Source organism: Lepidochelys olivacea (assembly GCF_965140295.1).
Source record: "Lepidochelys olivacea isolate rLepOli2 genome assembly, chromosome: 8".
Lineage (NCBI taxonomy): Eukaryota > Metazoa > Chordata > Testudines > Cheloniidae > Lepidochelys > Lepidochelys olivacea.
Genome location: NC_140418.1, coordinates 97,363,775 through 97,377,613, shown reverse-complemented (window position 1 = coordinate 97,377,613; position 13,839 = coordinate 97,363,775). Strand labels below are relative to the sequence as shown.

The 13,839-nt window shown below is 41.9% G+C and overlaps 1 protein-coding gene across 4 annotated transcripts in view; it reads left to right on the top strand.

The window, feature by feature from the left end:
• The window catches only part of LOC311525609 (protein zyg-11 homolog B), a 47,831-nt gene extending 37,507 nt beyond the window's left edge, over positions 1-10,324 (top strand). For all 4 annotated transcript variants that reach the window (XM_084637911.1, XM_084637912.1, XM_084637913.1 and 1 more), the window contains 4 exons: positions 640-837; positions 940-992; positions 2,068-2,165; positions 7,861-10,324. In XM_084637911.1, coding sequence (XP_084494037.1) covers positions 640-837; positions 940-992; positions 2,068-2,165; positions 7,861-8,063 — 552 coding nt within the window. In that variant the 3' untranslated portion in view covers positions 8,064-10,324. The remainder of the gene's footprint in view (positions 1-639; positions 838-939; positions 993-2,067; positions 2,166-7,860) is intronic.
• Positions 10,325-13,839: the final 3,515 nt, after the last annotated feature.

Sequence of the window (13,839 nt, the reverse complement as noted above, 5' to 3'; positions counted from 1 at the left end):
CCCAGATGTGGCCCTCGGGCCAAAAAGTTTGCCCACTCCTGGCTTAGATGGTACACTGTGAATTATACTTTATTTTCTTAACCTTTAATCTTACATATTGGGTTCTTGGGAGCTATGCGTTTGACATCATGATTTTTAAACTACATTGCCAGTGTTTCCAAAGCATGACCTTATGTAGGTGTGGCTATTTAATAGTTATTATGGACAGTCTGAGCCTTCAGGAAAGAGCAGGGAGTAAGTCCTCAAATGACTTCAAGGACTCAAAAGAAGGTTAAAGGTTAGAAGTCAATGGGACTTTAGGGTCCTACATCACTCTGGGTAAATTCTCAAAAGGATCTGTTTAGAAGTTTTTATTCTTTTTTAAAAAAAGAGCGTAAATAACTTAGTGATATATGTCTTAATGGTTTGAGGGAGTCTTTCATGGAAGGGAATGTGTTGAGGTAGGAAGTGAACGCCGTTAACTTTTAGACAAATTCAGAGTAAAATGGGGAAATTTTCAAAGGCAAAATAGATGCCTAGCTCCCATCTATAACTTTGAAATTTGCCTCTACTATCCATACATATGACTGAGTTGACGTTATACGCCCATTAATACATCATTATTTCTATTGATATTTTCTCAATTCTGTTTTTCTACAGAACAATATAGCAGAAGTGAAAGAGCTACATTCTGAGCTAATGTGGAAGGACTTCATAGACCACATCAGTAAACTATTGCACAGTGTTGAGGTAGAAGTCAGTTACTTTGCAGCTGGGATTATTGCTCATTTGATATCTCGAGGAGAGCAGGCCTGGACATTGAGTCACACTCAGAGGACATCTCTTCTTGAACAACTGGTACAGAAATAGCTAAATTTATTCCCTGCTTTTGTGTTATATTAATATTAATTGCCTTTAATTAGCATTAAGAATTACAGCACTTTGTTCTCTATCTTGCAGCACTCAGCCATTTTGAATTGGCCAACGCCAGAGTGTGAGATGGTTGCCTACAGGTAACTACTGCCTTGATTTAAAGTTTGGAACATAGTAACTCTAGCACCCTTCAACTTGCTCTAAAAATTACAGGTCTCTGCCTGAAGCATTGTAGGCTGCCTGCCAAACATTGTCCCTATGAACAAAACCATGCTTCTGGATGGTACCCTCTTGTATCTTACCTTGGACAAGGTGGCTTGGCCTCTGGGAGTGATGGGAGAAATGAGTCAGCCTGGGTCTCCTTTCAGAGGCGGATATAGGGCTGTTCTTTTCCTGTCTCCTCCTACAGCCAGCCTTACCTCTTTAGGTAGACTTTCGGATTAATGTTCAACGGACCATATGAAGAAACTAAACAGCATATTAGCTATTGAGCTACAATAATATAGGGTGGTATTGTATGCCATAGATTCCTGGGTTTTAAGGCTGGAAGGGACCATTAGATCATCTTGTATGACCTATTCTGTAACACAGGCTAGGTACACCTGCCTGTAAGTAATATGAGACACCAGATGCTATGGCTTAGAGTAGTGATTTACTGGTAAATAACATATGTAAACTATCTTAAGCACTGGGAACAAAAGTCAAATACTGCATCCAAGACTCTAATACAGTGGTTTTCAAACTGTGGGTCGGGACCCCATTTTAATGGGGTTGCCAAGGCTGGCATTAGACTTGATGGGACCCAGGGCCAAAGTCTGAGCCTCAACACCCGGAGCCCAAGCCCGAGTCCCACTGCCCAGGGCCCGACCACCACTGCCCAGGGCCAAAGCCAAAGCCCGAGGGCTTCAGCCCTGGATAGCAAGGCTCAGGCTTTGGCCCCCCTGCCTGGCAGTGGAGCTTGGACTTTGGCTTCCCTGTCCTGGGCGGTGGGGCTCGGGCAGGCTCAGGCTTTGGTGTCGCTTCCTGGGGTCATGTAGTAATTTTTGTTGTCAGATGGGGGTTGTGGTGCAATGAAGTTTGAGAATCCCTGCTCTAACATATCACAATTGTCTTTCTTACCTATATCCTTAACTAAATATGTAGTGAAGGTATGGTCTCAGTAGTTATGGTATCCAAATGAATTGCAGAGCATCTGTTTCTGTTTTTTATCTGTAGGTCTTTCAACCCTTTTTTTCCCCTACTTGGTTGCTTCATGACACCTGGGGTTCAGCTGTGGGCTGTGTGGGCCATGCAGCATGTCTGCAGCAAAAACCGTATGTACTAAGATTAAAACTACTTTTAAATTCACCTCTCTTAACATATAGTCTACCAGGATAACTAAAAGAATCTAGAAAGTTCTCATGGTCTTCATCCTTAACTCTGATGGGAAAAGGCATGTTAAGGTTTGACTTAAAACAGGGGCAGAGACTCTTTTTTAAACTATACTATTTTATCTACATGGATTTTATTTTTGATACGCACATTAATTAAAAACAGATGCATGTTAAACAGATACTTTATTGGGCTTTCTAGAATGCATTTTGTTCAGAAATTTCAGCAATAAATAAAATACAAAGTTATGGACAACATAAATTATCACTCTATTTAAAGAAGAGCAGAGAGTATAGCAAGCAGTAATCTCCTGGGGTTTTGGGGTCATCCTGGTGGTTCTTCGAGTGCTTGTTCATGTCAGTTCCATTCTAGGTGTGTGCGTGCCCATGTGCACAGTCGCTGGAGACTTTTGCCTTAGAGGTATCCAGAGGGTCGGCTGTGGCGCCCCCTGGAGTGCCGCGCTTATGTGGCAGTATATCAGGCGCCACCGACCCTACGCCCTCTCAGTTCCTTCTTACCGCCCATGATGGTTGGTTGAAGTGCCTTGTCTTGCATTGCAAGAGTGTTAGCGGTTCTTTCAGCCCATTATTCTGTCTTCTTTGTGGTTAGTTTTTAGGTACTTTAGTTTGACCATTAAGTTAAGTGTTAGATAGTTTTAGTAGTTAGAGTCCCGACTGGGACTTCGCTGCAGAGCAGGGCATGTCCTGTTCCCCAGGCTTTTAGCCATGTTCAGTGTGTACCAAGCCGATGCCTATCAGTGACCCCCACGATAGCTGTTTGAAGCGTCTGGGGGAATCACACAGAAAAGACAAGTGCAGGATCTGCAAGAACTTTCACCTTTGAACTCAAAAGGATTGGGATAGCTGCTTGAGGGCCCTCCTCATGGAGGCTGCACTTCATCCTGGCTTGGAGCCCTTCCGGTTGGAGTCCACGCCGCGTACTTCAGTGTCAGCGTGCAGCACACTGCCGGCACCAGAACCTGCCTGGCACCGTTCCCCTTCGCCGGTGCCCAAGAAGTGGCTGAAGCCCAAAGGCCCATCAGCATCACAGGACAAGGAGGCTTTGGGCAAAGGATCTGTGCTAGGCCACATGCCCACCCCGGAGCTGCTGTGGTCGGACCCCCAAGCCCAGCTAGGGATCCACCTCCAACTCCCGGGAGCAGCAGGGGATCCCGGCCCCTCATAGTGCCACCTGTGCCTGAGGCAGCCCTGGCAATCAAGGACCAAGTAGGCCGGCCAGCACCTCAGATGCCAAGCCAGGCGATGGACCCAGTTAAGTCCCAGACCTCTAAAGGCAAGCCAGTTATGGGACCTCCCTCTGAAGCAATGGAGCATCCCTGGTCCCCAGACTGCAGACATTGATCCCTGTCACCACGGAGTTGGGCTCCAGTGCTGCAGCCTCCATCTCTGGGTAGAAGACCCAGGTCTCTAACATCAAGATTGCCACCTTTGAGACATGTGATGTCTGAGTTGCGACACCCATCCCTGTAACTGCGGTACCACCAGGTCTCCCGCCAGAGATCACTGCAGTGCAGATCCTCATCACCTAGGCAGTCCCGCTGGCATTGATCCCTCTTGGTGCGGGATCGTTCCTAGTCATGGCACCAGTCTCTGACTCCCTGATACCACTATTCAGGCAGGCACTGTTCCTTGCCCTTTCCTTACCGGTCGCCGACAAGGATCAGCTGACAGACTCAGGTATCTACGGCTCTGCCCTGGTAGCCAGAAGGGCAGTGGTCCAAGATGGAGGGAGAGTTCAGCCCCTCACCTAGGTGGCTGCTCCATTTCGGCTACTGCTCCAGATGGATTTGCTGCCACAAAACCTTGGCACTGTCCTGCACCCAATGCACCCTGGTAACATTGCGCCTGATGGCTTGGCTGCCGCATGGCTAAATGCAGAGGAGCAGGAGTGCTTGGCCAGAGTCCAGTAAGTCTTGCTGGGCAGCAGAAGGCCCTCCACTAGAATGACCTACACAGCCAAGTGGAGGTGGTTTATGTGCTGGTCCTCTAATAAAGGCATTTGGCCTGAGCAGGCTTCACTGCAGTTAATCCTGGACTACCTTCTGCACCTCAAGCTCCAAGGCCTGTCCCTGTCATCCATTAAGGTCCATCTGACTGCTATTTTGGCTTTCCACCTGCCATTAGAAGGCAAGTTGGTTTTCACCTACGGAATGACTGTCAAGGGCCTTGAGTGCATCTAACTGCACATCAGGGACCCAGTACCACTGTGGGACCTAAATCTCATGTTATCCTGGCTCATGGCACCCTACCCTGCCCTTCGAGCCTCTGGCTTTCTGTTCTCTCCTCCTCCTTTCTTGGAAGGTCGTGTTCTTGGTTGCAATAACCTTGGCCCGCAGGGTCTCTGAGATTAGGGTACTTACTTTGGACCCGCCCTATACAGCTTTTACAAGGAAAAGGTCCAACTGTGTCTACACTCAGCCTTCCTGCCCAAGGTGGTCTCCCAGTTTCATGTGGGCCAGGACATTTATCTGCCCGTCTTTTTTCGTAACCCCATAAGTTGGAGGAGCAGCGTTGGCTGCATTCCCTAGATGTTAGAAGGGTGCTAGCCTTCTACATTGAACAGACCAAGCCATTCCGCAAATCTACGCAGCTGTTCGTCGCAGTGACTGACAGAATGAAAGGTCATCTGGTTTCTGCTCAAATCCATTTCTTCTTGGATCACCACCTTCTTTGCTACTGCTAAGACCAGACAGAGGTGCCACCTCCAGTGAGTGTTGCCGCCTCCTCAACCAGGGCGCAAGCCTCTTCAGCAGCTTTCCTAGCCCAAGTGCCTATCCAGGACATCTGTAGGGCGGCCACCTGGTTGTCTGTCCACATGTTCACGTCCTATTATGCACTTACCCAGCAGGCCCGAGATGATGCTGGCTTTGGTAGAACTGTACTGCAAGCCCGTAGGCTGTGAACTCCAAGCTTACGTCCGAGGATATTTGTGAGTCACCTAGAATGGAATCGACATGAGCAAGCACTCGAAGAAGAAAAAACAGTTACCTACCTTTCGTAACTGTTGTTCTTCGAGATGTGTTGCTCATGTCCATTCCATTACCACCCTTCTGCCCCCCTGTCGGAGTTGCCGGCAAGAAGGAACTGAGAGTATAGGGTTGGCAGCTCCTGAAATACCAACTCATGAGCACAGCACTCAAAGGGGTGTCGCGGCCGACCCTACGGATATTGCTAAGGCAAAAGTCTCCGACTGTGCAAGTGGGTGCACACACATCTAGAATGGAATGAGCAACACATCTCGAAGAACAAAAATTACGAAAGGTAGCTAAACATTTTATTCTAATCTCCATTCTGCAATGACTTGCTGTGTAACATGAAGTGGGTTTCTTAATCTCAATGCCCCATTTGAGATCTGATGAAAGGTGCGGTAAGTGAAAAGTATTAATTCCCTTTTAGAGTACCTAAATGCAACATGACTGAACAAATTCACTACTTTCAATGCTCATTGTGTCTATTTCTCATGTGATTTAAGTGCATGTGCCCTCACTACTCTCCATAGTGTATGTGTATAGCAGCTTTCCTCACAGAGATCAATGAGTTACTTTCAGTGCTGGTATGTAATGCCATTGACAGCAATGGTTTTGTGCCTGCTTATATCAGGGCCCAAATCACTTCTTCCACAACAGAAATGCATGTATACAACAGCACACAGTAACAGTGCATAACAGATTACCATGGGAAGGGAAAACTCCATTTCTTAGCTTTTTGGTCATGTGTGTAGTGCTGTATAAATGTTCTGTAGGGATTTTCTTCTAGGGGTATACTGGTCCTAGGTCCAGGGTGACCATTCCCAAATTGAGAGATGAGCTGACAAAGCTGTATTATTGACCAGCCTAAAGATAGTGGAGTGTAGTGGATAGGACACTGCAACCTATGTGGCAACATTAAACTGAAATTGCACAGCAGGGACTCCAGCCTATCCCAAGCCCTTTTCTCCTTTGTGTATTCCCTCTCCCTCCCCTGAATCCCCACTGTCAGATCAGTATAGTGCTTGTTATGTAACTTCTTAATTTTGGTATATATGTTATACTGACCTAAATTCTAAATGTTACACGTGCTGTAGATATTTGAATTGACAATGAGTAATGGCCTGATAGAAGTTGTCAGCATAGGGGAAGCTGGAGAAATTGGTAGCTAGGTAACAAACCTTGGAATTACCATACAGGATCAGACCAGTGGTCCACCTGTTCCTCTATGCTGTCTCCAACAGTGTCCAGTATCAAATGCTCCCAGAGGAAGGTGTGAGGATACTCCACGGTAGATAGCTATAGAGTAACATTCTTTTAGGGGAATCTTCCTAATGCATTATTTAGAGATTTCCCTGTGGCCTTAAGCATGATGGTTCAGTTGGGGAAGCATGGGAGCTTTTGGTTATTGATATGCAGGAGGTGGTGGGGCTCTTGGTATTGGGGAGGGGAGGCATTTATTTCCTCGCCAACTCTCTGTTGGGCAAGGACAGAGAACTTCAAGGTTGGGAGGAGTAGGGTTTAAATTCCTGGGGGTGGGAGGTGTTCCCCTTTTGTCATTCCCCCATACACACATTGACAACCCTTGATAAGAACTAGCAGCCCCTCTGAACCATGCTCCAATATCCCACACAACATCCAAAATTGACAACTAAGTGTATTGACTTCATTCTGCTAAATTTGATCAGCAGTGAAATATTTAATGTCCGTGCTTAAATTGTTAACCTCAGTGTCCCCCACTGAGGTAACTAGGGACAGTTCAAACGTCTCCGAGCTGTTATTTGTGGATAGATTTGTTGACAGATATTTGTGGGCAACTATCACTCCATTAAGTTACATTAGGCTTATGATTTGAAAGCTATCTTTACAACCATGAGAGACTTAAGTTTCTAAAAATGAAAACTTAGATTCTCAAGCTAAGCTGTGCTCCATTTTAATTGTGCATTTTTGCATTATACACGTGGCTCGAGATATGATCAGTGCTCCTGTATGTAAGAGTGCTGAAGTCATGTATAGTTGAAATGTGTGTTACATACCTTTTTAAATCAATAATACAAATGGTCAGAAATGTGAAGTTTTGAATCGAGAGGAGGAATGCATTCCTGGCAACTTACACTAGGTACCATTTTAAAAGTCACATTTATCGATGGTCAGTGCATTGGGTTTCTGTGAAATTTTTTCCTGTTCACTGAATAGGGCAATATTAATATTGTGATATCTCTGATACCATGTCATGCTAACTGATACATACTACAGTCACCAGTTACAGCAGTTTGTCTGTTTAGGTACTTACTTAGATCACATTGGCATGTGAGTGCCAAAAATATTAGAGTGTATCATTGCAACACAAATGAGAGAGAAAAAAGTTATTATTCACATTTGATAGGGTGTCACAGGAAGTCAACAGCAGAGCTGGGAATTGAACCCAGATGATATGAGGCCTAGTCAAAGATCTTAACCACAAGAACCTTCTTTCCTATTACAATAAAATTTTATGGAATGACAATGCAATTTTATAGACACTTTTTCAAATGTCCTAAATATTGACTGGAATAATAGATAGATCAGAGTTAACTCCAACACCTGAGTGTATTTCACAACTGTTTTTCTTCTCTATAGACAGTTAACTTTTTTCTTATATCTCATTTCAGCTGCCAGGTATTGCAACATGTTAATTGAAGAAGGTGGATTGCAGCACTTATACAACATCAAGGAAAATGGCCAAACTGATCCAGATGTCCAGCGAATTGCAATTGCCATTCTAGATAGCTTAGAAAAACATATTGTACGTCATGGGAGACCGCCTCCATGTAAAAAGCAGCCACAAGCCAAGCCTAACCAAACTGAAAGCTGAAGGTATAAGTGTGTAAACCATCCTCTCTGTAATAATCCTTTATCACACGTGTAGTTGGAGTGACTTGTACTACAGTGGTCACCAGTGAAGTTATTTGCTAACAATTGTGGTACTGGATACCACTTGTGGTAACTCTTGGGCAAATGTCTACTTCAATGACAACTTCTAAGGGGATCTATGATCAATGCTTGATCTAGTCATACCTATGGGATTACTGATGACTACAGCAAGGTGGGACTTGAATAGTTTGGAATGCACATCCAAAAACAAACCTCTAGGAATATCTTGTTTTGTGACTTAATTGTGGGACAGAAAGCTTGTTTCATCCATGTCATTGTTGAATATAGAACTGTTTACCAACTCAGTGTTTCAATAGAACTGTTTGCAAGAGTGGTGAATCTCACAATCACAGCTTTAAACAAAAATTCACGCATGCACACATTAAAAACACTGTACCATTTGTAACTAAGGTAACCAGAATGTCCCATTGTTTATGGGCCCTCCATAAGCCCAACTGAGTCTTCAAAACACCTCGTCTTGGGACCTGCAACCTCTGTCCTTTGTCTCTCCAGCACTAGACTGTTGTCTTTTCCAGCTGTTGGCTTCCCTTGACTCATCTATGCTGCCTCAGCACGGTTAGGATCAGCACTGCTTGGGTGAAAATGGGAAACACTGAATTGGCTGCTCTGGAGGAAAGCAGTATAGGTACAGGTGGAAGTGGGGGCAGGGGAAAGCTTGAAATACTAAAAGGATAAACTGAGTTTGAGGTTCAAAACTTAAAACTAAGTTGTTGGTTTTTTTTAAAAGAAGTGGTAGGAGAAGGAGGGAGCTCCACATCAGAGCTCAAAATGTTAGTTGAAGTAGAGTAGCCCTTCCCATCACATGGAGGTGCATGTCTTGATGGGAGAACCAAGATATTTGGTCATCTTTTTATAACCGATTATTGATTGCCTTGCCATTTCTTGTACATATTTTGTCAGTATTGTGCAGTGATTTGTATTCCCAATGCATTACACTACAAAATATCACCCAACATCATATATAAGGTCCTTTGTAAATTGCATTGGTGTGCAGAGTGTGAAATTTTACATAAAGCTGTCAATGGTAAAAACGTATTTCTTCCTGTTGTTTGAGTTTAAAAGAGGTGTTGAATGAAATGGAGATTCCACAGCATACAGATGCTTGATTAAATACAAGTGATGGAAGCAAGCTACAACGTGAGCTCAAATTCCCTTTATTTCAAAGCATTGTTTATTAATTCTTCTTGTACTGTCAAATGGCTGTCTTCACATCTCCCTGCCAAACAATGGAACAGGATTCTACTGTTGTTGAACTTTACTGGCATTTTAGTTCCAATTCCTGAAGTGAAAATCACTGTACTGTTTACCTTATGGGAAGGGATGGCTGACACACCACTTTTTCTTCACTATAATAGAGTTAACACACCACCTACAATCTGGAATAGTTTCATTACAGTGTGTGTGTTAGAAACATTAACAGACTGCTTTAGTAATGTTACCATTACCACATTGCATAATGCTTTGTTTTGTACAAAGGTATCATCTGGGTAGCTTCATTCCTCTACATACACCTGAATGTATGTAGTTTCCTTGACCCAAAAAGAAGTGAAAATTGTCAGAAATATAAAATTATGGGACTTATTTTTTAAAAAACTTCCAAAGAATTGTGTTTTATGGGCAGTTACTTTTACCTTTTAGACTAGAGAAGTCTTGACTTCTGCTGTGAAAAGTCCATTGCAGGAAATGGAACACACAATCTACCAATATCAGAGTTTATGGAAACTTCGTATCACTTGGTACTGAGAGGTTTTTAAATGAACATATTAACCATCTGGAATGCTGTTTTCCCCCCAGTAAGATGGCTATTCTAAACACATTAGATTAAACTATACAAAGTCTATAACGGTATATGACCCAAAATGGAAACTGGGGCACCAGTCTGGCTAGCTAGGACACCACTTCATGAGATTATGGAACAAGGATAATGCAGCCACACAGACCTGTCACTAATGCACTCTTTCATGATCTTTAACATAGCCCATTCCAGGCTACTCTTCAGAAGTCACTGATGGTATATTGATTGTGGAGGTGACTACAACACTAAGATGTCTATTTCACTTGTGATATTTGCCATATTATGAATGAATAATCGGTTAATGCCTCTACTCTAACTTAAATGTTTCTGTAAATGTATGAACTGGTGAGGTTACCTTGATTGAAATTAAATGAGATGATTTACAATTAGTAGTGAAACTGAATTTTTTGCCCAAAGACTGATTGTTCCTGAGGAAGTGTCTCTCCTTATTCCAGTATAGATGTTTTATCAGTTTATAAACTACATTCATAAAACAAAACAAAAACATGTTTACCAAAAAATACATTCCTTCTCATAGAGGAACCAGTTCTGGTTTAGCTGACAGCATTCAGCTGTTTTAAGTACCCTTTATTAGAAGCTAAAGGACAAATCATTAGCTTGTCTGCCTATCTAATAGGATTTCATAATATTCTGAAACTGCTGTGATGGGAAGGTGATAGTTATACTTAGCATTTATCCCTAATGCCTTCTCTAACGTGAGATGAAGCTTTCTAACTGTTTTAAAAAAGGTTTTGAAAGTTATATAACTTAAATATTCTGCTGTACATGTTTTAAATGAAATGATACAGCTCAAGCTATACATTTACCTTGTTTAGTCTGTGAAACTCCTGGTCCAAATTCTGCCTGGAGTTCACATCACTGGTCAGTCAAAACTTATTTTCTGTCACTATTGTGTGAGAGGTTTTTTTGTTGGTTGGTTTTTTTTTCTTTTTGAAATGTCCAAGTTTAAGTTGAAGAGTAGAATGCAAAGAACTGTGTTTTAAAAACCATCTTTTCCCATAGCTATGATGATTTCCATGGCTTTTCCTTTGCTATCAGTATTTCAGCTGGGCTCCTGCTGTGTGACAGTTCTGGGCTGTTAGGATGGTATACAAACAGAGGTAACCTTTTAATTGCACAGCTTTCTCCCTAAAAGCTTTCTGAACAATTTCAGAATGTTACCCCAGCAACGCTTACCAACTACTGTAATTTTCAAGATAAAATGTACTTAAACAGGAAAACTGTTCCATGTGGGAATGGTGTCAGATCTGTCTTCATTCAGAGTTGAGTCGTATAGGAAAACTTCCTTTAATATTCATTGAATGAATTATGTACATTTAGTCTTGTGTCTTTATATGATGCTATTCATTCCTTCTTAAGCATTCTTAAATTATTGGATCAGAGTTAGGCAATGAGAAATGATTGTCAGTAGTATTTAAAAAGAGGGGGACCACTCAACTTCTTCACAAATAACCTGTTACAAAGCCTTTCTGTTTAGTTTTTTGGCACCTTTTTGCAAAGCAAATATATTGTTGCCATATAGCACAATCTGACTAAATGACAGTGCACTAAATCCATTGATGGATTGATAACAAAAAAACAAACCATAGGGATCAGCAGCTCAGATGGTTATTGTATGAGAATTAATTTGTGGAAAATTGAGTTCTCATTCAAATTATGAACAAAGGTGATTATTTTTATTGGCAAAATCTGGCATTTGTGTTAGCAGGTGGCTTATGGTAATGGACAAAGTAATAGAGCAACAGGTCCTTATGCCACAATGGTGTGAATTTCTGAAGAAAGGGGGACATAAGATTGCAACATGCATTCTGTTGGACAGTGAAAAAAGTAGGACAACACTACTTACTTGCACAAAAGCTTAGGCAAGATTTACCAAGAAACTATAATTGTTTCCCTACGTGTACTACAACCTTTTAAACAGAAAATAGTTTTTTTTTAAACTACATGCTAAGTGTCAAATATTGTCCGCCTTTCTTCTGTTTACACTGTGATACAGCAGCATAGTTCTGTAAAATGTGACAAATTGTTCAGTAATTGTAATGGTTGTGTTTTTAAGGTACTTTCAATTATCCAGACACAAAACACTATTTCCCCACAGGGTCCAGATGAGTGGGGCATGTTGCATATGGATTGTAACACAAATTTCTAACCAGTGCTTTATTTGAGTGTTAATGTTGTATGTTAACTATAGGCTTTGCCTAAATAAATGTGTATGTACACTTTTTTTCTTTTAGAATAATGAATATGTTCCATGCTGTTTGACAGAAATGAGAGAGGCTGCATTGAGCCAAAACGAGTCCGTACAAAATGGACTATATATCTGTTTAAAGGTGTATTATTATTTACTAGTAAAATGATAAACAAGTTGCCACCATCTATGAATGTAGCAGAACGCTTATTTCCCTTTGATAGTGTGACTGTCTTAAAATGAAAAACAAAGTGCATTACAATCTTACGTTACGATGTGAGTCAACAACTTTTTTGTTTCCATTAACAGAGTAATAATCTCTGTCAAATCTTTGGACTAGACCAGAAATGTGCTACCTGACCCATTTTCTTCCATAGGGGGAATTTTAGCTAATGTTTCTCTTGCTTTTGTAGAGCTTTTGTGATTTTTTTTTTTTCTGATTTTACTAAATTTGATTCTTCGGGAAAATGGTTCTAGACAAGTAAAACTTTCTGTAAAAGTTCTTTCCATGTTTTCTTATGAACATTGAAGTACGCCTCTACCCCGATATAACGCTGTCCTCGGGAGCCAAAAAATCTTACCACATTATAGGTGAAACCGCCTTATATCAAACTTGCTTTGATTGACCGGAGCATGCAGCCCTGCCCCCCCAGAGCTCTGCTTTACCGCGTTATATCCGAATTCGTGTTATATCGGGTCACGTTATATCAGGGTAGAGGTGTATCTAAACTGGAGATTGCTCAGTTTCCAACTTTTTAAAAATGATTAAAGCAGAAATGAAATAAACATGTTTCTTTTGTTCTCACTGTGGTAATAGTAATAGGATATGGAAAGGAGGTGGGGAAAAATAATTGATACAGATTAAGAAACAGATACTTTACAAACACTAATGAACAGAGTAAGCCCAGTGGACGGTTTGTATTTGGAAATGGGACATATAGCCGGCCTTTCACAGCTTGACTTGTGTGGTTGATCGCAATCAAAGTATTGCTATGTGGTGGCTGGCTCCATGGCCTTTGTGAAATTAATTTTGTGGTCTCAGAACAACTTCCACCCCAGTTTGTCCATTACCAAAAGCCACTGCAACTTGTACTAAATAGCAACGTAAAACTTCAGCTTCTCAACTGAGACTCAGCTGTTGGGAGACTGAATGAAGAACTGTGCTCTGATGTAGGGGAAATGGTCTAGAAGGACAGCCTCCCTCACACTCAAACTTCAGTGATACCTAAAGAATGATGGAGAACTGAGTCCTTCTCAGTATTCCTCACTTTGGGCCTGATTCTAATCTCACAGTAGCTTTGTACATTGATAGGCAGACTGATTTCGGAGGGGCTACTCACTTACCTTAGGGTGACAGCAAAGTCATGCTCTTTGGTTTTCATAATGCTTAAATACTATGATGATGACAGACACAACAGAATCATTATGACAGGTTTCAGAGTAGCAGCCGTGTTGGTCTGTATTCGCAAAAAGAAAAGGAGTACTTGTGGCACCTTAGAGACTAACAAATTTATTTGAGCATAAGCTTTCGTGAGCTACAGCTCACTTCATCGGATGCATGAAGTGAGCTGTAGCTCACAAAAGCTTATGCTCAAATAAATTTGTTAGTCTCTAAGGTGCCACAAGTACTCCTTTTCTTTTAACAGAATCATTGTAAAGAGACTGGTCATACTTACTGTGCAAGCCTAATTT